Here is a 27841-nt window from a genome sequence, read left to right on the forward strand (position 1 = left end):
TGCCCCCATGTGGACACAAGATGGCTACCACAAGATGGCCAGCAGGGGAGGGCAGTTGGGAGGGACCAGGCCTGCAAGGGAGGGCAGTTGGGGGCCATCAAGCCTGCAGGGGAGGGCAGTTAGGGGTGACCAGGCTGGCAGAGGAGGGAAGTTGGGGGCGATGGGGCCTGCAGGGAAGGGCAGTTGGGGTGGACCCAGGCCTGCAGGGGAGAGCAGTTGGGGGGGGGACAAGGCCTGCAGGGGAGGGCAGGTAGGGGTGACCAGGCCTGCAGTGGAGGGCAGTTAGGGGTGACCAGGCCTGCAGGGGAGAGCAGTTAGGGGCAAACAGGCTGACAGGGGAGCAGTTAGACATCAATCAGGCTGGCAGGGGAGTGGTTAGGGGGTGATCAGGCTGGCAGGAAGAAGCAGTTAGGGGCAATCAGGAAGGCAGGCAGGTGAGCAGTTGGGAGCCAGCAGTCCTGGATTGTGAGAGGGATGTTTGCCCGTTTAGGCCCGATCTTACCGGAATTGGGCCTAAACGGGCAGTCGGACATCCCTCGAGTGGTCCCAGATTGGAGAGGGTGCATGCTGGGCTGAGGGACACACTCCCCCTGTGCATGAATTTTGTGCACCCGGCCTCTAGTAAGTATATAAAGTTACACACACACACACACACACACACACACACACACACACACAGATATATACTAGTAATAATGAAAAAAATCCCATTTTAAGTTAAAAAGATTAAATTTGCCCTGTTTTCCATTTACTCAGATAGTAACAGTGCATCTCAGATGAAGCCAAACAGTCGGCCCATTTTCCGGGCAGGCATCACTCTGGCCATTCCCAACATTGCCATGGTCCCTGCCCTGGAAGATGTACAGCAAACACTGAACAAAGCTGTGGAGTGCATTGTCAGTGTCACCAAGGGGGTTAGACAGTGGAGCAGTGAGCTGTTGTCCAAGGTGAGTGTGGGATGAAGAAACGATTTCCTATGGAATAAAATAAAATAAAATAAAATCTTTTACAGATGAGCCTGAGCTGAAAAATGTACTTTTATGTTTTAGAGAAAGATGCATGAAAGAAAAATGGTTGCTTTGCAGAATAAGGAAGACAGTGATTCTGATGTTGAAATGGGAGAAAATGAAACTCAAGGTAAATGTTCTTTTGGTTCTTTTTAACTAGTCATTGTAAGCTAGTATTTATTAGCTAAAATGCATGTTCTCTCCATGCAATTCTTAAATCAGATTAGATTGGCATATTAATCTATGATCCCATTTTAACTGTATAAAATATAAAGATCCATGTGTTTTAATATCACCGTTACAAATAGTTTACCTCTCATGGGTATTCTACAGTTTTGGGTGCAACATTGATTTCTGATCCAATGTGATGATGAGAACTGGGCTTTAATTTCTCAGTTTAAAGAGATACATGTCATCATCACAGTGAATATTTCCTGATACTAAAGAGACATTTGCAGCTCATTATGTGTCCTGTTTTGCCAACATCCTATGATGTGTGAACATGCTGTACATCCTATGGTTTTCATTTGAATTTTATAAAATTAGGGAGCATATGACCTGCAGGTTTCTCACTATATTAAATGTTGTGGTTAGTTCTGCAAACTCCTTTTAAAGCAGCCCTGCAAACAGCAGACCCCATGTAATTTTTAATTAGTGCTCATGTCTGGAGACAATAAATCAACGAACCAGGAGGAAGAAACTGAAGCAAGTTTCTCTTTAAAACATTCTGTTACTGAGGAGGGTAAAGACAGCTTAAGACAACTTTACCCACAACTTACAATATTACTTATTTATTTTAGCTAAAAAACGTATGTTGTTATTGTGTTAATTTCACTTTTATATTATGTAGAAACATTGCTTTACTTCCTAGAATAGTTGAAAATTCAGAATTTTCTAAACTCAAAATATGTTCAGTTATGAATTATATCTTAAATTCAGAAGAAAAAATGTTCAATGAAAAATTGTATATATATTTTTGTCATGATAAAAGAAATAAGCCACATCTTTTAATAGCTTTGAGATATAGTTTACATAACAAAATTTATCCCTTAAAGCATACAATTTAGTGGTTTTTAGTGTGTTTGTAACCATCACGACTATCTAATTTTACAATATATTCAGCACCCCCAAAAGAAACCCTGTACCCTTAGCAGTCACTCCCCATTCCCCTGCCCCATAGCCTGTGGCACCATTCATCTACTTTCTGTCTTTGTGGATTTGCCTGTTTTGGACATTTCATATAAATAGAATCATACAATATGTGGTCTTTTGTGACTGGCTTCTTTCACTTAGCATAATGTTTTCAAGATTGATCCATTCTACAGCATGCATCAGTTATTTATTCCTTTTTATTGATAAACTAGAGGCCTGATGCATGAAATTTGTGCGCTTGTGTGTGTGTGTGTGTCGGGGGGGGGGGGGGGTCCCTCAGCCTGGCCTATACCCTTTTGCAGTCCGGGAGCCCTTGGGGGATGTCCGAAAGCCGTCAGTAGGACATCCTAGGAACTGCCACGCTGCTGCTCTATCCAGCCATGAGCCTGGCTTCTGGCTGAGCGCACTAACCACCAGGGGGCAGCTCCTGCATTGAGCGTATTCCCCCTGGTGGTCAGCGTGTGTCATAGCGACTGGTCGTTCTGCTGTTCAGTTAGTTTGCATATTAGCCTTTTATTATATAGGATACTATTCCCTTATATGGATATGTCACATTTTATTCATTCACTCACCAGTTGATGGGTATTTGGGTTGTTTCCATTTTTTAGCTATTATGAATAATCCAGCTATGAACGTTCATGTACAAATTTTTTGTGCAGACATTTGTTTTAATTTCCCTTGGGTATATACTTCTAAGTGGAATTGCTGAGTTATATGTCCATTGGTTGGGCTTTCTCATGTATAATTTCTGTTGGCTGCTTTCGTTCGTGTGTGCAAGCACCACTCTCCCGTTTCTCTCTCTCTCTCTCTCTCTCTCTCTCTCTCTCTTTTTTTTTTTTTACTAATAAATCTTTATTGTTCAGATTATTACAGTTGTTCCTCTTTTTCCCCCCATAGCTCCCCTCCACCTGGTTCCCACCCCACCCTTTGCCCTTACCTGCTCCCCACCACTGTCATTATCCATAGGTGTACGATTTTTGTCCAGTCTCTTCCCACATCCCCCACACCCCTTTCCCCCTGAGAATTGTCAGTCCACTCCCTTTCTATGCCCCTGATTCTATTATATTCACCAGTTTATTCTGTTCATCAGACTTTTTATTCACTTGATTTTTAGATTCACTTGGTGATAGATATGTGTTTGTTGTCACTTTGTTGTTCATAATTTTTATCTTTACCTTTTCTTCTTCTTCCTCTTCTTAAAGAATATCCTTTAACATTTCATATAATCCTGGTTTGGTGGTGATGAACTCCTTTAGCTTTTTCTTATCTGTGAAGCTCTTTATCTGACATTCAATTCTATATGATAGCTTTGCTGGATAGAGTAATCTTGGTTGTAGGTTCTAGCTATTCATCACTTTGAATATTTCTTGCCACTGCCTTCTGGCCTGCATAGTTTCTGTTGAGAAATCAGCTGACAATCGTCTGGGTACTCACTTGCAGGTAATTAACTGTTTTTCTCTTGCTGCTTTTAATATTCTCTCTTGTCTTTTGTCCTTGCATTTTAATTATGATGTATCTTGGTGTGGTCCTCTTTGGATTCCTTTTGTTTGGGGTTCTCTGCACTTCCTGGACTTGTAAGTCTATTTCTTTCACCAGGCAGGGGAAGTTTTCTGTCATTATTTCTTCAAGTAGGTTTTCAATATCTTGCTCTCTCTCTTCTTCTGGCACCCCCATAATTTGGATGTTGGTATGCTTGAAGTTGTCCCAGAGGTTCCTTACACTATCTTCATATTTTTGGATTCTTTTTTCTTTTTGCTTTTCCAGTTGAGTGTTTTTTGCTTCTTTGTGTTTCAGATCTTTTACTTGATTTTTGGAATCCTCTAATCTACTGTTGGATCTCTGTATATTATTCTTTATTTCAGTCAGTGTATACTTAATTTCTAGTTGCTCCTTTTTCATATCCTTGAGGGTCTCACTAAATTTATTGGCGGTTTCTAGAAAATTCTTGAGTAACCTTATAACCGTGGTTTTGAACTCTATATCCAGTAGTTTGCTTTCCTCCATTTCTTTCATTTGTGACCTATTTCTTTGTCTCCACATTTTGGCTGCTTCCCTGTGTTGACTGAGTGGCTTTGTGTGCTAGGTGTCCTATAGGGCCCAGTGGCTCAGCCTCCCTAATTACCTGAGGTGGACACTCTTGGTGCACCCCTTTGTGGGCTGTGTTCACAGTCTTGTTGTAGTTAAGCTTTGATTGTTGTTGGTATCACTGAGAGGAATTGACCTTCAGGCCAATTGGCTGTGAGGATCAGTTGTGTCTATGATGCGAGAACTTCTGTGCTGGAGACACTCTTATGGGGCAAGACTTGCTTTAGTGGGGCTTTGGCGCTCACTGAGTCTTCCCCCTGAGTGTGTCTCTTATGGATCTGAAGAGTTGTGGTCTGGATGGTCTCTCTCTGACCACTAGGTACACTGGCTCTTGGATCTCCAAGGAGAGAGGCCACCCAGCAGGAGCTACAGAGAGATCTGCAGATTCCTTCTCTTTGTTTGGGGTTTGGAGGTGCCCAAATGAGGCCCAGCTGTGAAGCAATGTGAGCCTTGGGTCTTCTTTTGGAGGCTCTGGGGCTCTTTGACCCAGCTGCAGTACTGTTAGGATTCAGATTGTAAAGGGCCAGGCCATTCCTATGCAAAAGCCTCTGCATACAGCTTGGGTGGGGCAGGGTCTCAGGGAATCACCAGGGTGGAGCAAACAGCAATGGCTGACCATCATCCCTGCCTGGAAGAGGTCCCGTGCCTCTGTGTCCCGCGGCACCATGCAGGAACAATGATCACTTCAAGTACCTCTGAGAGAAAGCCGCCCTCGAGTTCCACCTGCTGTCAGACAGTCCAGTTTCTCCCCGTATGAGTCTGGGTTCCCAGAGTCTTGCCTGGAACTGGAGTTCAGAGCAGTCGGGAGCTTGTGTCTCCCTCCCAATTGAAAAAGACAACAGTGTACTCAGTTGCCAGCCCTCTCCACACATGCCTCTGTACCTCTGCACTTCACTTCTGCACCTCCTCCGAGTCTCAGTGTGCTTTTCTCTTTCCTTCTAGTTGTAGAATTTCCAATCAGCCAGCCTTCCCATGGTTCTGGATGATGTCTATTTTGTCTTTTAGTTGTGGTTTTGAAGTGGTTGTGTGAGGCAACAAGTTCAGGTGTTTACCTATGTCGCCATCTTGGTTTCTCTCCACTCTTCCGTTTCTTTGCACATCTCACAATTTAATTTTTTGTCAAAAAGTTGATATTTTAAAGAATATAAAGTGGCAACTCTGAGAATCTGATTATCTTCCCCCCAGGGTCTGGTGTTATTCCTTTATTGACTTTCCTGGACTAATTCTATAAAATTTGTCTTGCCTGTGGTGTGTACTGATGTAATCTTTGCTTCATTAGCTTAGTGTTCAACTAATGATTGCACAGAGATTTCCTTTATTGCTTTGAACCAGTAAGTCTTCCACCCTCTACCTGGGGAGACTGTGTGTGTGCGTGTATTTGTGTTGGATAACTATGTGTAGAGCACCCTGGAAGCTCAATAAGTTATAACACTGCCTTAGTCTTTATTTACTGATTGTGCAAGCCTCAAGTTCAGCCAAAGCTAAAATATTGGGGCATCTTTAGGTCTTTCCTGGGCATGTGCCTAGCTCTGTACATATATGTGGCCTTGAGTTCCAGGAATATGTCAGGGCATTATAATAGCCTCCCCCCCCGCTCCCCCCCACCCCCCATGGACATCTCATTTCCAGATCTTCAAATATTTTTTGGCCAACTTCCTGTTTGCCCCAACTAATAGCATTGCCTCAGGCAGCTATAAAGTTAAACAATTGTTGCTGATTAGTTTTGATAAATGCCTTGGAGATAGGGATTTTTTTCCCCCACATTCAGTGAGTTTTTAATCGGGTGAAATAAAGATCAACTCTTTAAATGGGGCTTTTTGAGGTAGCGAGGTAGCGTTCAGACTGGTCATAGAGTGACAATTTTATGGGGCTTCTTGAGGAACTCCAAACCCAGTCTGGTGACTGCTAGGCTATGGTTTGCACAGTCAGAGTGGTTGTAAGGCTGTTGTTTTTTGAGGCTCCTGCCTAGCCAGTGAGGGGACTATGGGCATAGATCAAGTTAAAACACCACAAAACTCACTGTTGTTACAAGATTTAGCATTTTTCTCGACTAAACCAATGTTTCTTGGATTGTTGCAAGCTTTGGATAATTTCCAGAGTTCTGGGAAATTGATATTGACAGTTTTTCCCCAATGTTTTCAAAGGTCCTTACTTTACCATTCCAGAAATGACCTTCTCCTTTTAAAGTATGTTCCTTATGCTGTTGATATAAACATTTTTTTCTCTTTTTCTGCTTTTAGATACTTTGGAGATAGCATCTGTAAACTTACCCATTCCTGTGCAATCCAGGAACTACTATAAGAATGTTTCTGACAACAAAGATATTGTAAAATTAGTCTCTGTGCTTAGCACAATCATCAACTCCACCAAGAAGGTAGGTCACAAGGATTTGTAGCCAGGGCCCCTTGCTTCATAGCATGTGCCTGTGTGAAGCTGAACATCACAAGCTTCTCCTACGTGTAGCCAGGGTCCCACCTACTGTGAATTCAGTGAGCTGCTTATGGTACTTTGTATGTACACAGCAAATGTTTATTTAAAGATTTTTCATTCTAGATTGCAATGTGAAAGAGAACTAATATTCCTATGTTTTATATTATGTTCTCTTTAGTGCCTTTAACCTATTTATTTATTATTATTTCAGTTCAAATAAATATAACTTAAAATTTTTTGGATGTGTCCCAAACCACAAGTCAGACTGGTGTTACAATTTACCTTCATAGAGTCGGTGATACCAGTACATTTGAAATAGAATAAGATTTATAGTCAATTTTTCATATTTGTGTACTGAGACAAATCTTTAAAAATATCAGATGAGAATTTATGTATATTGCCATGTGGAAATCAGGTAATACTGAAAAATAAGGAAAATATTAGTGTTCTCAATGCAAACTTACACTAGATATGGGGGTAAATTTGAATTAATTTCTATTGCCAACCTATTCTTTTCTTAACTTTTCCTTTTTTTGTTTGGGCAAATCTGTTCTTATAGTAAAAATATTCAAAGTCCTGAAGTCAATTTCTGCTTAAAAATATGTGTATTTACATCGTCATTAAGATCTGTTGATTCTTTAAATTGGTTTTAGTGTCGAGGAAATAGTTGCCACTCAGTAAATACTTTTTCCTATTCCTTTAAAGAAAAATCCTCACCTGAGAATATGTTCATTGATTTTAGAGAGAGAAGTATCAATGTGAGAGAAAAACATCAATTAGTTGCCTCCTATATTCACCCTGACTGGGGATCGAACCCGCAACCTTGATATGTGCCCCTACTGAGAATCAAACCCGCACCTTTTGGTGTACGGGACGATGCTCCCACCAACTGAACCACCCAGCCAGGGCTCTATTACTTAGTTTTGATTGAATGAATTTCATTTGTTTTGAAAGCATTTTGAAAAGTTACCATTGCTGTAAAAATACTAGGGGATATTAAGTTTAATTTTAATGTGTTCCTGAGGGAACTGGAAGATTTTGCATTTATACATTTCCAACTTTCCTTTCTTAATATATTGAAGGTCCTGTGTTTAATTTTGCCCTGGAGACAGTGTTTACATAATTCAGTTTAACAAATATTCATCTAGTACTTAGTTTATCAAGCTTTATACTAAATGGTAAAGCTAAATATAATAGTCTATGATTATAATGAACATTCACATATACTTCCCAATGTCTCCTAATCATGGAAAGTACAATAAAGCAAATCAGTAATAAAGTCCATTAATTTCTCTGAACATAAGTAGCCTCTATTATGAAAATCTAAGGGTAAGGCACAGCAATTGAAATTAATATACTTCTGGCAACAAATGTACTTATCTTTTTGTCACTTTTATTACATTTGCTTTTTTATTATGTAAAGGAAATGTACAGATATTAGTCTTCCTTAAAGGGTTGGCACTTAAAATAATTTGAAGGACTTTTTCCAATTTGATAGGATGGCCAAATTGTTTCTGGAGGAATACATGTGTGCTTGTCATAGGGCTCGACACAGCTAGCCAGCCACAGCCATAGACCCTTCTGAATGCTTCTCCCTCAACCACAGAAAATCCTAGGATCCAGCTCCTTTGCTCTTGCCATCACTGATTATATCAGAGTCTAAACCTGACCTACATTCAGCATTTCCATAGGCTGGTCATCAACTTATAACATTGCCAGGCAGGCTTAAAAAGATGAACTAGCTAAACCGAACAAGCAAAATAACCTTGGTGAAAAATAAGGAAAACAGCTCTACGTAGGTTGTTCATGTAGTTTTTCCTTTAAGTTCTAAGTTACCTCTGCTCTAACAAGTTCCAATCTAATAAAGACTGACATAAAAGAAATAAAAGTCTAAAACGTTTAGTTAGGGTGTATCTTAATATTATAAATTCTTGGAGTTTCAAGGGCTCAGGATTCTGGAATGTCTACCTATATCCAGTGATCTTTGATAATCTGTAATTCATTCTCCAAACCATCACACACTTGTGAATATCTACCTGCTGTTGCAATGCATTCTGGGCATTTCATGTCAACACCTCAGCCCTTGCTTAGGGAGCAGTTGTGGTTGGGACAAGCAGTGGCAGGCTTAGCTTTCTGGATTTTAATGGGTGAGAAGTATTAACACTTACTATACCTGAATCTCTAGGGACATTTTAGCTACATGTTGGGGGTTGAAGTGAAACTACTCCTTGGTTTGGTACAGGTTGGTGCAATTTACTTAATGTAATTGGACCATTTAGAATGCTGTTCATAATACTCTATTTTTTCAAGTAATTTCATTTTTATCTCAATTTGTAAAAAAATTATTTTGCAGATATAACTCTGAAATTATAATGTAAACCAATAGAAAAATTGATTCCCAAAATGTATAAACATCATAAATGAGGAAACAAATTTTTAATTCTTTGTAGATGATATGATTATCTACCAAGTAAATCCAAGAAGCTAATAAGAAAAAAATAAGGCCCAATAAGAGTTAAGTCAGTAGTCAATTGAAAGATAACCATAGGCATTTTTGCTATAATGCAATAAACGTGTTCCCAAAAATCTCGTTTTGCAAATTTGCACATTTAATAAAATAGGGATTATGAGAAAAGCAGGATTGAGGCACACACACAAAATTTAGGAAATTTCATAATCAGAATAGCAACCAAAAAATCATAGCAACAATAAAAAACATAGTAAAATATTAATCCACTTAATAACACTCTAAAAAAGGTATGGAACTGTACTATCAAAAGGTAAAAGATACTTGTTAGAAGGTGGTATAAGAAACCATTGAAGCTGCTGAGTTATGGGAATAAGGATAAAATATTTAAAGTTCAGGTCGAACTGGGCAAAGAACATTCTCAAAACAAAGTGGTGACCAAATTGGCCCAAAAGGAAGAAGAGGTGAAGGAGATGTGGCACAAAGGGTTGTACCCCGCTGTGGCTTGCTGCTTTAGCTGGTACAGAACAAAGTACTTGGGAAAAGATTACTCTAAACTTTAAGGAATTAAAAAAAAATGGCAGATTTAGAAACACATGCTTTGTTCCTGGATGGGAAGATTTAATATCATACAAATGTCAGTCCTTATCCAATGAATTTATACATTTTATGTGATTTGATGCAGTGGGGTTTGATGCTGGATATGTTATTTGCCTCTCCAGATCTATGCTCCACTCTCTGACTTTAAGAACAAGTCAATAGGTTTCCATTGAAGTGAGGGGAGAGAGTGATCTTGGAGTGTTTTTTTTCATAGTACTCTTGTTGTAGATAAGCTGCCAGGTGGCGAGGAGGAATAATCAGTCGGGCACTCAGAGGATTCAGAAGAGGAGCCTTTAATGCAGAATTGTAGATGCACTAGTGCGGTGACTCAGGGGAATCAGCCTCCAAAGCCTGAGTGATGAGTATAGAGGAAGCCTTCCTTTTATCCCTTTTAGTTTCTTTGTCCCCCAAATATTGATCAGGCTTCAGGACTTTTCGTGGGCTTTGCAGCCCCCCAATGGGTTGGGATGGGGAAAATGAGATTACACCCAAAGGCCTGGCCTGGCTGGTGCCAGAGCTGACAACCCTCTCTGGGAGTTGTGTATGGTTCATGGTTTATGGCCTCTGTAAAATGGGAGTGTTCTGGGAAACAGGTTCTGCAAGGCATGACAAGCATAACAGATAAGAATGGAGCTAATTATCTTCTAGCAAGAGTGTGCGTCAGAATACTGGTTACTGGCACAGATTCAGGTAGCTAGTTCCCCAAAAGTCTTATATTCCCCTTCACTCTTTATGACATGATCTTGAGCTGTTTATTTATTTATTTATTTATTTATTTATTTATTTATTTATTTATTTATTTTTATCTGAGGTCTATCTGCAATCAAAAGGGCCTTGTCCGTAAGACTCTCCCACTTTCTTTTGGCTATGGATGGTCCTAGTTTCATGGTTACTAGTCTTGGGTTACTGTTTACACTCTTGTATATCGTCCCAGTTCTGTGGCCTTTACAACTAATCACACAGTTCACCAATTAAACATTTTAATGAATGCATGGGAAACATCAACAGTTGGCAAATATTCACCGTTAGCATGATGCCATTTCTGACTCTTCTTTCTCAACACACATAATCTTATTTGCATCCTAGGAAATTATTGCATCCATGGATTGCTTCAAATGCTACAATCACATTTGGCAAAAGGAGAAAGAAGAAACCATCATGACGTTTATTATGAAAAACCCCTTGCTTCCTGAATTTGAATCTCAGATTCTCTATTTTCAAAACCTAGAGCAGAAGATTAATGCTGAGCCTGAATATGTCTGTGTAGGCGCCATCGCTCTGTACACAGGTTGGTCTATTTTCTTTCAGACAGCCATAAAAATTCAACAGTATCATTCTGTCTCTTTATGGAGATTAGTACTCCAGAGAGCTTTAGCTTATCTTAAAGACTGACTTTTCCTTTATAAGCCTTAAGCTTTAAGATCAATTTGTAGACTTGTTTTTAATTCCCTTCTGCATAATTATTTATTCTGGACTATTTTGAATACTTTGCTGCTAAACCTTGAAAATAAATGCTAATTCAGAGAAAGGGGATCTGTTATATTTGCAATGAAAGTTTATCCTTTCTTTAATAAACAACAGTAACAAACTTCAGGGTTACTTATCTCCAATGGTTTTGATATGTACTGTGTTTCTTTTTTAGCATTTTGAAATGTGTTTTCAATTGCTAGAAAACAAGCTTTATGAAATAAATGAATATATGATGATTAGGAAAAATAAATATTTTTCCAGTTAGATTTTTCATGTTAGAGGGTTATCACATGCAGTTGCATGGGGTCTTCTTATACTGGTTCAAATTTTTCAAACTGAACTGTGGACACTTGGGTTTTATAGCTGACTTGAAGTTCACCTTGACTGCTGAGACGAAGGCCTGGATGGTTGTCACCGGCCGTCACTGTAACAAAAAATACAGGAGTGAGATGGAAAACGTTTTTGCACTTGTTGAAGAGTTCAGTAAGAAACTGAATCGTCCAATTAAAGATCTAGATGATATTCGGATTGCTATGGTAGCACTGAAGGAAATCAGGGAGCAGCAGATTGTCATTGACTTTCAAATAGGACCCATCGAGGTAATTGATAATCATTTGTTCATTATAGAATTATCTCCACAGGTTGGGTGAGATTAGCTGAAATACTGACCAGATCTAGACTGGAGTTACTGGGTGTTAAACCTAAAACAGCAATTTCAGTAAAGATGATGTGTAACCCCTATAGGGTGCCTTCTGTGGATCAGTATTAGACCCTTAGGGGCAGAGCCTGAGATTAGGATTTCTATACAAGTGATTTAATATTCATTGGAGAAGGGGAACGAGGGAAACAGGAAAGGATGAGGTCAGGTTGAGGGGAACTAAGTGAAGATAGGGTCTTAGCTGTAGACTGACTTCAGCCTGATCCCATGGGGAGCCATAGAGCATGGATTGTATCACACAGTTTTTTTCCACATTGAGACAAGGGGACTTCCCTTTGTACCCCCACGTCTGTTGACCATCAACCATAATCTCCCCATGAGAAGGCTCCTATTCAACTGAGGACAATTTTCTAGAAAGAGGGCAGCATGATCCTACAGTGAATACTCTCAGCAGTTGGGAATGCAAATACCCGCTGGTAAACGGGACCTGGATGGGGTACTAACAGTGTCCTTTCATGTATTAACTCATTAATCCTTCCTGCAACCCCCTCTTTACCCACAAGAAAATTGAGGTCAAAGAAATTATACAGTTTGATTAGTGTTGTACATTATTTTATTATCATACTATCTTTTCTTGATGAAAATGTGTTATCAGCAATCTGCCACTATATTTGTTCTTTTAAATGAGACTAGTAGCATTAAAAACAATTGCAGACATGAAAACATTATCTGTTCCTCACACGATAACTTGAATGCTTTACTTACACTCTGATGCTCAGGATTATATCTGGTCTCACATTATTTGGACCCCTCTTTGAATTTTTAGAAGTGTTCAATTACCATGAATGTGGTACAGGTGACAGCACATTTGCACTTCTGCTGTGTTGGGAAATCACGTGATCTGCTCTGTTCTTCTTGGGAATGGAAACATCAAGGCAAAGAGTCCCTGCTTTGTGTAGGACCAGGGGCGTCCCTGGGGTGTGAAGAGGAGGCCCAGTAAGAGACAACCCTGTTTTCTCCACCTGAAAGTTAAGACAAAACTATAGTCAAGTAGTCACGATAGAAGTACAATCTTTATTATGGCTAGAACTTATTTGGAAGACATGATCTAGTATACAACTCTCACACACACTAGGGCTTATGAATACTAAATCCCAGAATTGGACTCACTCATCCATCAGAGGCAGCGTTGGGCAGCTGTTGGCCTCTGTAACCTAATCCATTTTATTGGTTGGGGTGCCGATCAGAGGCATGCCAAAAAGGAGAAAGAGGGAAAAGGGAGAGAGGCACTGGGCTATGCTTGCCCAAAGCAACAGTCTTTTCTCAAATCAATGGTGATATATCCATCCTACCTCTATGGGGAGGAGTCATGGTAGGAATGGGCTAGGGATATTTAGGGAATTTTTTTTTTCTCATGAAAAATCTACCTTTGCTTCATTTTAATCTTCTGGCCAAGAGAGTCATCCAGGATTTTGCATTCTGAGGGCAATGACCTGGCCCAGGCTCTCATTCAAGAACACCCTCTGCGTCTTACTAGCAAGTGAAATATAGCACAGATACCTTTAATTTGCACAATGATTTTAGTTTTCAAATTGCATTAAAAGTGATATATTTTTTTTGATATTCACAGAAATCCCTGTGAAGCAGCCAGGGAATTTCCCCATTTTGCAAATCAGGAAATGAAATTAAGGGGCTCAGTTGCTCACTTAAGCTTTTACCGTTTGCAAATAGAGTAACTAGAACTCTATGGGTGGGTCCCGATCATGTTGATCTTTTCTGTTCTAAATGCTCTAGTGAGTGACTGTGTGTAGACTTAGGCATCTGATTGATAGGAATTAAATTTTTCTTCTTTTGTGTAGGAATCCTATGCCCTACTTAACAAATACGGGCTTCTGATAGCAAAGGAGGAGATGGACAAAGTTGATGCTCTGCGTTATGCCTGGGAGAAGCTTCTGGCGCGTGCCAGTGAAGTTCAGAAGGAACTAGTCTCACTGCAGCCTGGTTTCAGGAAAGAGCTTATTAGTACTGTGGGGATCTTCCTCCAAGACTGTCAGCAGTTCTATTTGGACTATGATTTGGTATGACGCTAGCCTTCTCTTTGTGTACTTTTGGGCAAGAGTGAATAGAGCATGCAGGTGTGTGTGTGTGTGTGTGTGTGTTACATGCTGTTGAGTTGGCTCCGACTCCTGATGACCCTATGAATGAGTGATGTCTGTAATATTGTGTCCTCTCTACAACTCTTCTCAGCTCCTGTAGACACATGCCTGTGGCTTCTTTCATGTTGTCAGTCACCTCCTATTTGGTCTTGCTCTTTTCCCTCTGCCTCCTAATTTACGCAGCATGATTGTCTTTTCCAAAGAACCCTGCCTTCTTACAATGTGCCCAAAGTAGGTCAGCTTCAGTCTTGTCATTTTTGCCGCGAGTGATGTTTCGGGCTTAATTTGCTCTAGGACCCACTTGTTCATCTTTCTTATAATCCAGAGTGTCCATAGAGCTCTCAACACCACTTTTCAAATGAATCCATTTTTTCCTATCAGCCTTCTTCACTGTCCCACTTTTGCATGCACACATAGTAATTGGGAATACGAGTGCATGGATGTAAAATGTAGTTGTTTAAAGATTGTGTCAAATTTAATGAAATTCCCTGGGAATGTGAATTTTATTTTCATGAGAGCACAGGCCTTTATTTCCCATGCATAATTCTTTTCTCTTGTTCATCCAGAATTATTTTAATAGGAAATGGGGAATTTAAAAGTGCTATTTATTGGACACAGACACCGGGCGGGGGGGGGGGAGTGAGGGCATGAGTGGGGTGGGATGGAGGGCAATGGGGAGATAAGGACACATATGTAATACATTAATCAATAAAGAAAGAAAAAGATACCATAAAAAAGTGCTATTTATATTATGTCATTGGACTGTGACTGAAGTTGTTTGATAGCTTTCTAAACTTGCATAGACACAAACAATTATGTATAGTTAAAATGGTACCCCTCCTCACAGCATTCATTAGTTCCACAAGTGCTGTAGAGCACCCAGAATGTGCTAGGCACTGCCCTTGGTGCTGAAGACACAAAATGGACAGGGCAGATGGAGTCCATATTTTCTCATACATATATGAGTTTTAGTGTAGAACCTTCTGCTGGGAATATGATGCGTAATGAGACCCATTTCTAGCCGATTACAGTACAATATGCTATGGAAGGGAAATATGTAGAGCATAGGGTAGCATTTGTTCCTATTAACTACTAGCACACCAAACTACAATGTTAATAAAGTTAGGGAATTGGACACCTGCACTAGCTTCATGGGTGAAGAAGCACAGAAATCCACATATTTAAGGTGTTCTAGTGTGAGAAGACCTGATTGGAATGTTAAAGTTATAGGTTACTTTATGCATAGATGTGAGAATGGTTAAATCTGTGAGTTTTTTTGCACTAGTGCTTTAGTTCAAAACCAGACATTAGCCTGGCCGGTGTGGCTCAGTGGTTGAGTATCAACCTATAAACCAGGAGGTCACGGTTCAATTCCTGGTCAAGACACATGCCTTGGTTGTAAGCTCAAACCCCATGGGGGGTATGCAGGAGGCAGCTGATCAATGATTCTCTCTAATCATTGATATTTCTATCCCCCTCTCCCTCTCCCTTCCTCTCTAAAATCAATAAAAAATATTAAAAAATTAAAACAACAACAACAATGAAAAACCCAGATATTATATGTGCTTTTTATAGAGCAGTTATTAATCTGTGCCTTGATACCTAAGAAATGAATAGTATAGATTATTATTTTCAGAATTTCTTGACACATGGAAGTTGCGTCAGTGACTTGGAGTTAGACTTGAAAATATTTCCAAATGAGTTACTTTCCTGAGTCATTTTAAAATAAAAATTGGTTCCAGTCATGTATATGACATGCATGAACACTAACTTTGATGTTCAAATACTTGGAGCTTGTGAAATTTATATGCAAACACTTCATTCTATTTTATATTTATTTTAACTGTTTGTTTCAGAATGGCCCAATGGCTGGTGGCTTGAAACCCCAGGAAGCCAGTGATAGGCTTATCATGTTTCAGGTAACCTTTTTAGTTTCTATGATCTTCTAAACAACCAAAACCTTAATGCTTTTTAAACACTCCCCTCTCCCTCTCTATTGACATAGAAAAGCTTATTGTGGAAAACGGTATGGACTTACATTAAAAAAAACATGATTTGGCCCTAACTGGTTTGGCTCAGTGGATAGAGCGTTGGCCTGCAGACTGAAGGGTCCCAGGTTCGATTCCGGTCAAGGGCATGTACCTTGGTTGTGGGCACATCCCCAGTCGGGGGTGTGCAGGAGGCAGCTGATCGATGTTTCTCTCTCATCGATGTTTCTAACTCTCTATCCCTCTCCTTTCCTCTCTGTAAAAAATGAATAAAATATATTTAAAAAATATATATAATTTGGTATGGTTACAGGTAGAGTTCATTTCTATGTAATTAATTACATTCATTTGGTATTTCTCTATATGTGCTGAGAGATTATATATTGAGATTTTCCAGTCTTTTTTAAAATTTACATGCTTGTTCATCTGTAAAGTATTTTGATACATTCTCACTTGTGTTTTTATTAGAATCAATTTGATAATATCTATCGGAAGTACATCACCTATACTGGGGGAGAGGAGCTTTTTGGTTTGCCAGTTACCCAGTATCCTCAGCTTCTCGAAATAAAGAAGCAACTAAATCTTCTCCAGAAAATATACACTCTGTTCAACAGCGTTATAGAAGCTGTAAATAGCTACCATGATATTCTGTGGTCAGAAGTAAATATTGAAAAAATCAACAATGAACTTCTAGAGTTCCAGAACAGGTGAGGAGTTCAGTGTTTAACATGCTCAGAATTATTGAACCTTAAATGCTTTCTTATTTGATTGGCTGTCAAGGTCTCTTCTCCCTGCAGATGTTTTGCATTGCAGTTGTCAAATGCAATTTATTAATTGTCCCATGTTTGTACACCCTTTAAACCTGGATGGAATTTGTCAGAGGCTTTTCTGAAGCTTGGAGCTGATTTCTATTTATATTAAACTTAATGTAACATTCAGGGTTTAGTAAGATGATTTCCTGGAATAAGAAGCAAGAGCCCATGGTTTTTCTACGTCCTGTTAAGTATTGAACGCAAAGAAAATGGAGGGTCATTGGTTGTAATTTTTTGATGGACAGTCTGATACTCTCTGCTGTGTTTTGTACTTGGTAGGGTTTCAAGAAATGTGTGTAGAATTGAATTGAATCAGGAGGTACCTCTATCCTTTAAAATAATGCCTTTTATCTAGTTAGTTGTTATGGGGGATTGAAATTTTTTTCCTGACTGGGAGGAGTAATTTTTGTCAAATAAATGTGATTAATTGATATCCTCTGACATCTGAGATTTATAAATGTGATAGATATTTGAAGTGACTAGTTTTGATAGAGATACTGGCAGACAATCCTGGACTGGAGACTTCTGGGCTCAGAGGTGAATGAACTTCCCTGTTGCCTTCCCTTTGCAGATGTCGGAAGCTGCCCCGGGCCGCAAAGGACTGGCAGGCTTTTCTGGATCTGAAGAAGACCATTGATGATTTCAGCGAGTGCTGCCCCCTGCTGGAACACATGGCCAGCAAGGCCATGATGGACAGGCACTGGGCAAGGATAACTGCTCTCACGGGGCATAGTCTGGATGTGGGGAATGAAACTTTTAAGTTAAGGAACATCATGGAGGCACCTCTTCTGAAATACAAAGAGGAAATAGAGGTACAGCAGATAGCATGCATGGTGGGAGATTGGAAGCTCTCACGGGATTTATTTGATAGTAGTCTTGCATTGGGGAATGTTGCATCGGGACACCATGCCAAGACAATTAAGATTGTTTTCCTGGCATCCACATAATTCCTTCAGCAAATGTTGCTGTGATAAGTTCTGTGCTTTAGTGGTAGAGATGTGAAGATGCATCCCTACATTCATAGGTAATTAATTAATTTGTTTAATGCAAATAAGGATACAGTTACAAGCTGTGGTAAATGCCACTGAAGGAGAGGTATGATGTTCTATGTAGTTCCTACAATGAAGGGGCTGACCTGTCTGGGAGGTGAGGGAAGGGTGATGAAGATAGAAGAGGGTGGGGTGGATGCATGTGACTGGCTGGATAGAGGAAGTGTGCTTGTCTGGTTGGGGTGGGGGACTTGGAAAGAACAAAAAAGGCAATGCCAGGCATATAGAAAAGCATGTGTGAAGGATCTGAGATGTGTTTGGGGGACCATTAGAAGGCCAGAATGGCTAGGCTAGGGGCGTGGGGGAGAGAGGAGATAGCTGAGAAAGGGCAGGTGCAGTGGACTAGAACATGTTATGGATTTTAGGCTTTGGAGTAGTGAGAAGCCATCTGGAAGATGTATTTTGAGCAGAGTATGCCATGGTTAGATTTTCATTTTGTCAAGTTCACTCTGCTAGCTGTGTGGATTAAGGATGGGAGGACAGCAAGGGAGATGATGGGCAAACCAATTGGGAGCTTCTAAGAATATCTGAGGCAAGATTCAATGGTGTTGGATGAGTGGGCAGATAGTTAAATTGGAGAGGGGAGAAAAGATGAAGAGATCTGTAGGGGGTAAAATTGGGTAGAATTTGGTGATGGAGGGAACATGGTAGGAGATAAAAGGTGGAGGGACTAAGGATGAACCCTAGATTTGCTGAGAGATCTAGGTGGATTATGGGGCTTATCACTGAGACAGGGAATCAGGTTGAGTGACAGGTACAAAGATTATGAACTTGATTTTGGACATGAGTTTGGTATTTCACAAATTGTGTTTGGGGCTCCCTTATATAGTGAAGCAGAGAAACCCAGTAGGCAAAATGGGTGTAGGTCTCACTTGGATATACAAAAGCTTTCTGACTGCATGGGCCCATATGAACTTCGCTAGAATGGAACATGAGACCAGAAGAGAGCAAAGGCAGGGCTGGACTACTGGTCCAGCAGAGGAGAAGGCTGCAGAGGAGACTGGGAAAGTGATCAGAGCTGGGAAGAAGTCAGAATCCTGCTAATGCCCTCCTCTTGTATTGCACTGATTTGAATTAATCATAGAAACATTGAAATTTGAGTCTTTGATGAAAGTTTCAACATTTAAAAGGTTATTGCATATTGTTGATCCCAATTTAAAATGTTTGATATAACTGACATATAGCTTTGTGTAAGTGTAAGGTGTATTGATTTGATGGACATGTATATTGCAATGATATTGCAGCGTTAGAACACCTCTTTCATCATGTAGTTACATCTAGTCTCTTAGCAAGTTTAATGGTTATAATACAGTATTGTTCACTATAATCACTATGCTGTGCACAACCTCTGCAGACCTTACTCATTTACTAGGTTTGGGAATATGAGTATTTATAGATACACGTGAAACAAAAGGTGAAGATAGGCCCTCTGTGGAACCTAGACTATTTAGGAAGGATGTGTGACATTCATGTGATAAAGTGAGGGCTTGCAACTTTCTAGGACATCTGCATCGGTGCCGTGAAAGAGAGAGACATTGAGCAAAAGCTGAAGCAAGTGGTTAATGAATGGGACAGCAAAACATTCACGTTTGGCAGCTTTAAAACTCGCGGAGAACTCCTCCTGCGAGGAGACAGCACCTCGGAAATCATCGCCAGCATGGAGGACAGCTTGATGTTGCTGGGCTCCCTACTGAGCAACAGGTAGGAACACCTCCATCTTTCTTTCCTGAGGCTTGAGAACCATGAGACTAAGCATTTCAAGGGAAACTAATGCTTAAAAATGCAACAATACCCCCCATACAATTTACTCAATATTAACAACACTGGCTTTAATTTTAGCTTTTGGCATAGCATGTATGATATTGTTTTTATTTCATTGTCCTCTATTTGTGGATTGTGTCTGAGACCATCCATTGGACTAATGGTCCAGGAGAATAGAATATCAATAGATACAATCAGCACCATGCCATCAGCCCCTTGGATCTGTGAACATTTCAGCCTTGTTGCTGACAAGCCTCACTGCACAGGCAGCAGCTCAGCAGGCTCTATAGTCTAGGGTGGGGAGAGGATTATTCTGAATTTCAAACTAATCATTCTACTCAGAAAACCTTTTTGCCAACAAGTTTATGGACTAGAAGTGCACATACTTTAATGATCAGGATACTGAGTGAATTTATTTCACAAAGAAAAGTAAAACAGTGCAGACTAATGCCAGTCTAACACTTCTATCTGGCAGTAACAGCAAGGCCGACACGCTTTGGACTCGCAAGCTATAGATTCCTAGACTGGCATTTCCTTGGGTTACTACTTCCCTTTACTCTTTCTGAAATAACGTTTGTCCACTAGGATCTTCTCAAATATATGGTGATTGTGTTCAATGTGGATACCAACAAGATGTGATTATTGTTATTCTATCTTTATTTTTATTTATTTATTTTTGCAATTTCTGAAATTTATTGTGAAATTTGATTTATGTGAACCTCTGCTACACTATATTCTTTTGCTAAATATTTGTATATCTGTTTTCTCATGGGTGGAGATCTTCGTATGCATCCCGTGGGGCCTGCTGGAAATCTGGAGTTTCTATCATCTGACCCACATAGGGGAAGCACCAGTCAGGTTCCTGGGATAGTTGGGTGGACGGCCCCACCCCCAATCCAGTCCCTGATGCTTCCTGAGACTGTTCAAGCCTATAGGCTTGGCCTCACCTGCAGTCTCCTCTGCAAAGCTGGGGATGCAGGGTGTGGCAGGGCTCCTGAGGGTGTGGTGGGTTGTATCACCTATGGCAGTGGTGTTTTTTCCTTTTTCTGTGCTGTAGCTTCTGGGAGGGGCTACTGCAATGGTTCCCAACCTTTTTTTGGCCATGCCCACCTAAGCATCTCTAAGGTCCTAATGCCCCCCACCGGCTGACATATAATTCTTTTTTTTATGGTATGTTTTTTTTCATTTTAATTTCTTTATTGATTGAGGTGTTACATATTTGTCCCCATCCCCCCATTATTAAAATGCTACTCTTTTCTCTGTGTATATGTGTATCAATCATTTTAATGTAGGGAGTAATAACTACTTAAAATGCTTATTCTTCCCACTTACTGGGTACATTTAAGTGTTTGAAATGAATGATATAGAATATAAAATTGGGTCTTAGAGATTTAGACCTCATAGAGTCTGAACTACTTAGGAATTGGTGAGATTTAACAAATTTGGTTAATACTCATACCCAACCAGAATGAGGGATAGATGGAAGATGACACACCCTAGGGTGGTAGAAAAGGCACACATATAAATTAAGTAAAAATTAGGGAGGGAGAAACTTTGCTTACCAATGGCATCAAATGTGGATTTGTTTGAGGAGCACAGGTACACCAAGGAAAAGACACAGAAGCACAGTAGCGAGAGTATTACTCCTGGAGGTAGCAACAATGACCAGAATTACACTGTGGCAGCTGGGTGGAGTCAAATCTCATGCCTGACCTGCTCCTTAGGGGACATGTCTCCCACCTTTCTATGCTCTGGATCAAAAGGGAAAAAGTTAGTCTAACAATGTCCAACAAATGGTGGTGAATTAGTCACTTGGCAGCAGCATTTTAAAAGCCAGCAACATAAAGTTGTAAAGAAATCAGTAAAAATTAGGATTTTTAAAAACCTTTTTAATTTTTGAAAGCAACAACAATAAAATTAAAGCATAAAATATCGAACCCTAAATGCTGAATATATTTCCCATTTCAGGTACAATATGCCATTCAAAGCCCAGATTCAAAAATGGGTGCAGTTCCTTTCCAACTCAACAGACATCATCGAGAACTGGATGCTGGTGCAGAACCTGTGGATTTACTTAGAGGCCGTCTTTGTGGGAGGAGATATTGCCAAGCAGCTTCCCAAGGTTTCAGAATTTTCTTTATGATTTCATCAGGTGTTTAACTTATAGAACTAACAATTTTTTTAAAAAAAGTAATTCAATTTATGTTCCTGCCCCCTCCCCATTTTTTGTGTGGTTGCTACTGAACTGTTTTTCAGAGAGAGAGAGAGAGAGAGAAATTAAGGAAAAGAAGGGGCATGAAAATCAGAGTAAGAACACTTACAAAGCTGAGAGGTCTTATAGGAAATGGAGGGTTAAAACAAACAAAGAATGAGTGCCTACATAATTGACATACTTCTTGAGATAATTTGAAGGTAGAATTTGGAACAGGGTAGAATTATGGAGTAGTTATCTTGACAATGGTAGGATAATTTGTTCCTCTAGTACTGACAGTTTAAAATAACTCCCACTATACAATATACCCAATTATATCTGAACTGTAAAATTGAGGGGTGGAAATCTGTAGGAAAAAAGCCCCCAAACAAAAAGGCCCTCTTCTCAAGTGTGGAGTGTTTTTCTCATCAAATGGTAATCATCTCACTAGGTAGATATGGAGTGTATTTTGAGGTACTTAAAAGAAACCATTTTTACCAAATCTCAAGGATTCTTATTCAATTACCTTAAGTTGTTTGCAAAATCATAACATTTTAACAATATATTTGAATTTTAGAGGCATGATTATGTTGAGTGGTCTCTTTACTTAGGTGTTCTAGTTATCTCTTTGGTTCATTTTTAGTTTAATTATAGAGGGCAGATCTGTTAGCTGATTTATTTTTTTGGATACCAGTGAATGCAACCCTACACTAAAATTTTAAATATTTATTTATTTTTGCTTTCATATTTGGTCATGCTTTTCTTTTTGATGGATGGAGACCAATCTCAAATTGGGCTTAATAATGGAAATTTGCACATACAACATTGAAGGAGCTATGTGGGGTTTCTTGTTCTCATATTTGATGGTACATGCTCATTGAAAAAATACAGAAAGTTTTAACGATGAAAATAAAAATTATTCCAACTCTCAAAAAAAAAATCTGTCCATTTTGCATTTTTTCCTGAAAAATTTTTTACAATATTAGCATGATAATAAAATTAATATTGTGTGTTATTTTAAAATGATTATTTTATTTTCTAAATACACAAGCAATTCAATGATCAGTGCAGGAAGCCTGAAACACATAAAATTCACTTCATTTAGAGATAACTGGTGGAAACAGTGGGAATGTCCTTTCCTTTCAGATCGTCTCAGATTGTATTATTACTTTTGTATTGGTTCCCTGTTTTAGTTACCATAATGGGGTTCCAGGGATGAGCAAAAGCTTTTTATTTAAGAAAGGGGGTGGTAGGTGCAAAAGGCCTGAGGAGAATTCCTGTGTGACATTTTGATGATGGATAACTGGGGTATCCAGACTGGTCAGAAATCTGGCTTTGGCGGGAGGTATGTGAGATGCTCTGTCTTTGAGATTACAGATGTGTCCAATGTGCTTTGTCACCTCATTCTCATAGGAAGCCAAGCGCTTTTCCAATATAGATAAGTCTTGGGTGAAGATCATGAATCGGGCGCACGAAATGCCAAACGTGGTTCAGTGTTGTGTCGGAGATGAAACCATGGGGCAGCTATTACCACATTTGCTGGACCAGTTGGAAATATGCCAGAAATCCCTTACTGGGTAAGTTCTCTGCTCCCTTAGCATCCTAGAGGTGGCGGGGTCCAGAGAGATTAGACAGAATTAGCCAAGTCAGTTTTCTTTTGCTGAGACCTAATTCATATCGGACATTGCACAGATAAAACTGATAGTCTGGAGTCTTACAGTCTTTCTGAGTATTTGCTAGATTTGTCCTGATGCTGGGATTACAGGATTTAAGGCAACTTCCATTACTGGGACTAGATCTTGCAAACATTCATATAACAGTCCTTGCTTTTAAAAATCAATACACCTATTTTTCTGATATCCTTCTTGTATAAATATCTAAAGAACCAAAACATTTCATTATAGTCAGCCAAGAACAATTTGAACAGTTTGTAGTGTACACAAATAGCCGAAATTATATAGAAACAAGATTGGTATGCATAGTCACACACACTCTTATGTATGTGATGCCTGAGTGAAATCCAAGAGTAATAAGTATTTTTCATTTTTTCCCCTTTGGTGAGTCAATATAAAATGATGCAAGTAGAAAAATGTTAAATAAGAATATTGTAAAAACAGTTATCTACACATTTATTATTTATTTATTTATTTCTTGAGATAATCCTACATAATAAAAGGCTAATATGCACATCGACCAAATGATGGACCTACCGGTCACTATGACGTGCACTGACCACCAGGGAGAAGATACTTAATGCAGGAGCTGCCCCCTGCTGGTCAGTGTGCTCCCACAGGGGAAGCTCTGCTCAGCAGAAGCCCTGAGCTGGGCTCACAGCTGGCTGGTGAGCACAGTGGCGGTGGGAAAAGCCGTCAGTTGGACATCCCCCAAGGCCTCCTGGACTGTGAGAGGGTGCAGGCCAGGCTGAGGGACCCCTCGCTGAGTGCACAAATCTCATGCACCGGGCGTCTAGTTGACATATAACATTATATTAATTTCAGGTGTACAGCATAATGATTAGATACCTATATATATTGCAAAATGATCACCACAATAACTATAGCAAACATCCATCACAACACATAGTTATAATTTTTTTCTTATAATGAGAACTTTTAAGATCTACTTTTAGCAGCTTTCAAATACACAATACATATTACTAACTGTAGTTATCATGCTGTACATTTCATTTCCAGGGCTTACAACTGAAATACACATGCTTTTAAATATCTCTTCGTCTGAACTGTTAGGCTCCTTAGAATGTCTCCAGACATTCTTCTTAAAAACTTTGGGTACATTATTGATGACTGTGCATTGGTCAGAGTTCTCTAGAGAAACAGAACCAAGTTACACACACAAACTCTAAAATTTTCTCCTTTCTATTTCTTTTTGTTATGGAGATACTCAAAATATCATTTGATAGTTTGCCATTATTTTGTAACTCCTTAGAAAAAGCCTACTCTAAAATGACAGTTTTTACTGAGCTCCCCTGGGCTTTTGGATCTGTTGCCAAGAAGAGGTTATGAGCCCCAATACGTAAGGCCAATATAAATACATGAGTACTAATGTTTACAGAAAAACAACACCCTCCCTCCTATGCTGATCAGGATCTGCATGGATGCTGGGTCTTCCAAGATCAGGAATAAGCTGTCTTCTCTACTTCAGCAGCTTGGTTTGGTTGTCACATGCCATGTGCCTCCTTCCATCCTAGTCCAAACGGATAGAAAATGTTACCTGGGTCCTGAGCAGAATCAGACTAGTCTTATGTCTAGTCTGAGGGCAAATAGGGTTAGGAATTGGCAAGTAAGTTATTAAGAATAAAAGTCAAAGTTATATAAATAAGAAGGATTAGGATATTTAAAATCATAAAAGTAAAGAATGCAAAAAGTTAATGCAAACAAAATAAAACATGGGGAGCATTAAGGTAAGACTTGAAGAAAATGAGGGAGGATATAAGAAGAGGCTCACTGGCAGCCTCTGCTTTTGTCCTTCCCACTCTTTGAGGCCAGACTTTGTGTTTTTCCACAAGCTCAAAGTGAATACATCCAAATTGCCCAAACAGTAGCTTATAATGGATATTCCACTAATTATCCTGTGAGGGCCGAAGAGCAAGATTACAACACATAGTGAGGCTCACCCACTCTCATCACTTTACTCATAGAAATGCTCTTCCCTTCCCAATCCCTCACTGACCACCAGCCTCTCCTTATAGCTCCTGCCTTGCTTTGCCTCTTTCGACTCTGAAAAAAAGCCTTCTCTTTTGTGTTGAGGAATTTAGCTCTGACCCTCACCCTGGACATCCCACTGGACAAAACAGAAGTTCAGCCCCTGACTGAAGATGGACTGTTGGGAGTTCCCATGCAGGCCTTGAAGGTGCCCCTGGCTCAGCTACTGATCCAAGCAGTCTTTCAGTAAAAACTCTAAGAGGGGAATTTGGCTTCTATGAAATAAAAATAGTGCCCATAATTTTACACAGGAAACAAATAAATAATACAAACATATAATAATATAAGTAAAGAGTAAGACAAGTAAATAATACAAAGGAAAGAATAGAAATAAAAACAAGACAATGTTTAAAAAGCATTTATGGTAAGATTTCAAAAAGAAACTGCAATTAACACTGCATTTGTTATATTAAAATGTGCTAGAACATGAAGATACAGAGGTATAGGTATGAGAATAACAGAAAAAAACACCCATCACATAAGGAATCACCATAAAATAAAGCAAACATAGAGACCAAAGTGCAGTTGAAATCAGGGCAATGATGGGCACATTGACTGGGTTTTGGTAATGCTTGGAGGTAGAATAGAGCCAAGACCCTTTCATCTGTAGCTGGATTTTGTTTTGACTTTGGTGATGGATTCATTGTGGTATTTTTAATCCTCACCAGAAGACATGCTTTTTATTGACTTATTATTTATTTTTTTAGAGAGAGAGAGAGAGACAGGGCGAGGGAGAGAGAGAAACATTGATGTGAGAGTGAAACATCAATCGGTTGCCTCCTGCACGCATCCCAACTGGGGATCAAACCCATGACCTTTCGGTGTTTGGAATGATGCTCCAACCAACTGAATCACACTGGCCAGGGCTTATTGGAGTTTTATAGATACAGTTCCACAAATGATTTGCACCATTTATCTGACAGTACTATTATTGCAAATAAAATGAAATAAAAACATCCTGTGTATATTTTTTCTGTTTTCTACAAAGAAAACATAACATTTTTCAGAAGTCAAATGCATACATTATAGTTGTGAAAAGTGAAGCAATTCTTCCAGCAATTCTGGAAAAAAGAAATTGCTTCTCCGTCAGAATATGGAATGCTATTGGCAAAACCAGTAACAGAACAAACAAAAAACATTGAACAATATGTGGGAAAATCAGATTGTTTCAAAAATCTTTCCTCCCTTTCCCATCCAGGTTAATTTATTCCCAGAGAGTCCTGATTTGTGTGTTTATAGCATTTATCTTTTCCCTCCCCACTTAGATACTTGGAGAAAAAACGACTTTGCTTTCCTCGCTTCTTCTTCGTCTCGGACCCGGCCCTTCTAGAGATTCTGGGGCAGGCCTCGGATGCACACACTATACAAGCCCATCTGCTGAATGTGTTTGACAACATTAAAAGTGTCAAGTTCCATGAGAAGGTTCGCCTAACTCTAATTACTGGACAGCAATGACCATATTTAGGATCTCTGCTGTCTTTACTAAACAGCTCTCTACTTCCCTGGCCATTAACTCTCAGCTGGTGACTGAAAACAAGCTTTTGAGCCCAATTTACCTACAGAACTATGTAATTTTTAATATCTAGAGTATAGATTTGTATAACAAATAGTTTATGATTAGGCATGCAATGTATGTAGCTTTCATGGTTTTACATGCCAACTGTTTAGAAATTCAGTCAAAGAAAGAACCAGTTGCTCATCCCAGCATGCAGTTTGTACTTGAGCAACTACCACGTGCCGTGCCAGATGTCATGTTGACAGTGGGAGCGTACAGAGCTCTGGGAATTCACGCTCTGGTGGCGTCCCCAGCGTGCAATTAGTGCAGTGGTACAGTGACGTCATTGTAAGCAGTTAAAAGCCAGTCATTGAAGTTCAAGCCCCTTGCTATGTGCCAGGCAGTTGCTAGTCCTGGGGCTTCAAGAAGAAATGCATCACAAATAGTATTGAAGTCATTTTTATGCAGCACCACATTAAGAGAAATTTGACATTAAAATTAAATTCTTGGTAATTTTTGACTTGCTGTGCTAGTATTATGCACAAGGATCAGAGAAATACTTGTCAGCGAGCCCTCACCTAGGTGTAAGAGGTGTGGGAGGAGGCTTGCTGCAGGAGAAGATGGTGTTTGAATAGATTTTTTGAAGGTGAGTGGAACATAATCAAGCAGGCAGAGAAGGGATAGACACATGGTCCAGTCAGAAGGAAGGGCAAGTGGAGGTATGGGCAGGAATGTGGGTGTGTGAGGGAGTGTGTTAGTTTCCCAAAGCTTTCCTGGATTGGAAAGCATTTAAAAAGC

General features: G+C 39.6%; 1 protein-coding gene across 1 annotated transcript in view; it reads left to right on the plus strand.

The window, feature by feature from the left end:
- DNAH5 (dynein axonemal heavy chain 5) overlaps window positions 1–27841 on the plus strand; it is a gene marked incomplete at its 5' end in the record, with an annotated part of 198001 nt that overhangs the window by 57036 nt on the left and 113124 nt on the right. Inside the window, 13 exons of the mRNA XM_080679156.1 lie at window positions 757–947; window positions 1050–1137; window positions 6485–6618; window positions 10828–11029; window positions 11575–11810; window positions 13729–13947; window positions 15882–15944; window positions 16482–16720; window positions 17397–17637; window positions 19376–19575; window positions 21604–21757; window positions 23240–23403; window positions 26814–26970. Coding sequence (XP_080535282.1) covers window positions 757–947; window positions 1050–1137; window positions 6485–6618; window positions 10828–11029; window positions 11575–11810; window positions 13729–13947; window positions 15882–15944; window positions 16482–16720; window positions 17397–17637; window positions 19376–19575; window positions 21604–21757; window positions 23240–23403; window positions 26814–26970 — 2288 coding nt within the window. The remainder of the gene's footprint in view (window positions 1–756; window positions 948–1049; window positions 1138–6484; window positions 6619–10827; window positions 11030–11574; window positions 11811–13728; window positions 13948–15881; window positions 15945–16481; window positions 16721–17396; window positions 17638–19375; window positions 19576–21603; window positions 21758–23239; window positions 23404–26813; window positions 26971–27841) is intronic.

Source organism: Plecotus auritus, assembly GCF_963455305.1.
Source record: "Plecotus auritus genome assembly, chromosome: 7".
Classification (NCBI taxonomy): domain Eukaryota; kingdom Metazoa; phylum Chordata; class Mammalia; order Chiroptera; family Vespertilionidae; genus Plecotus; species Plecotus auritus.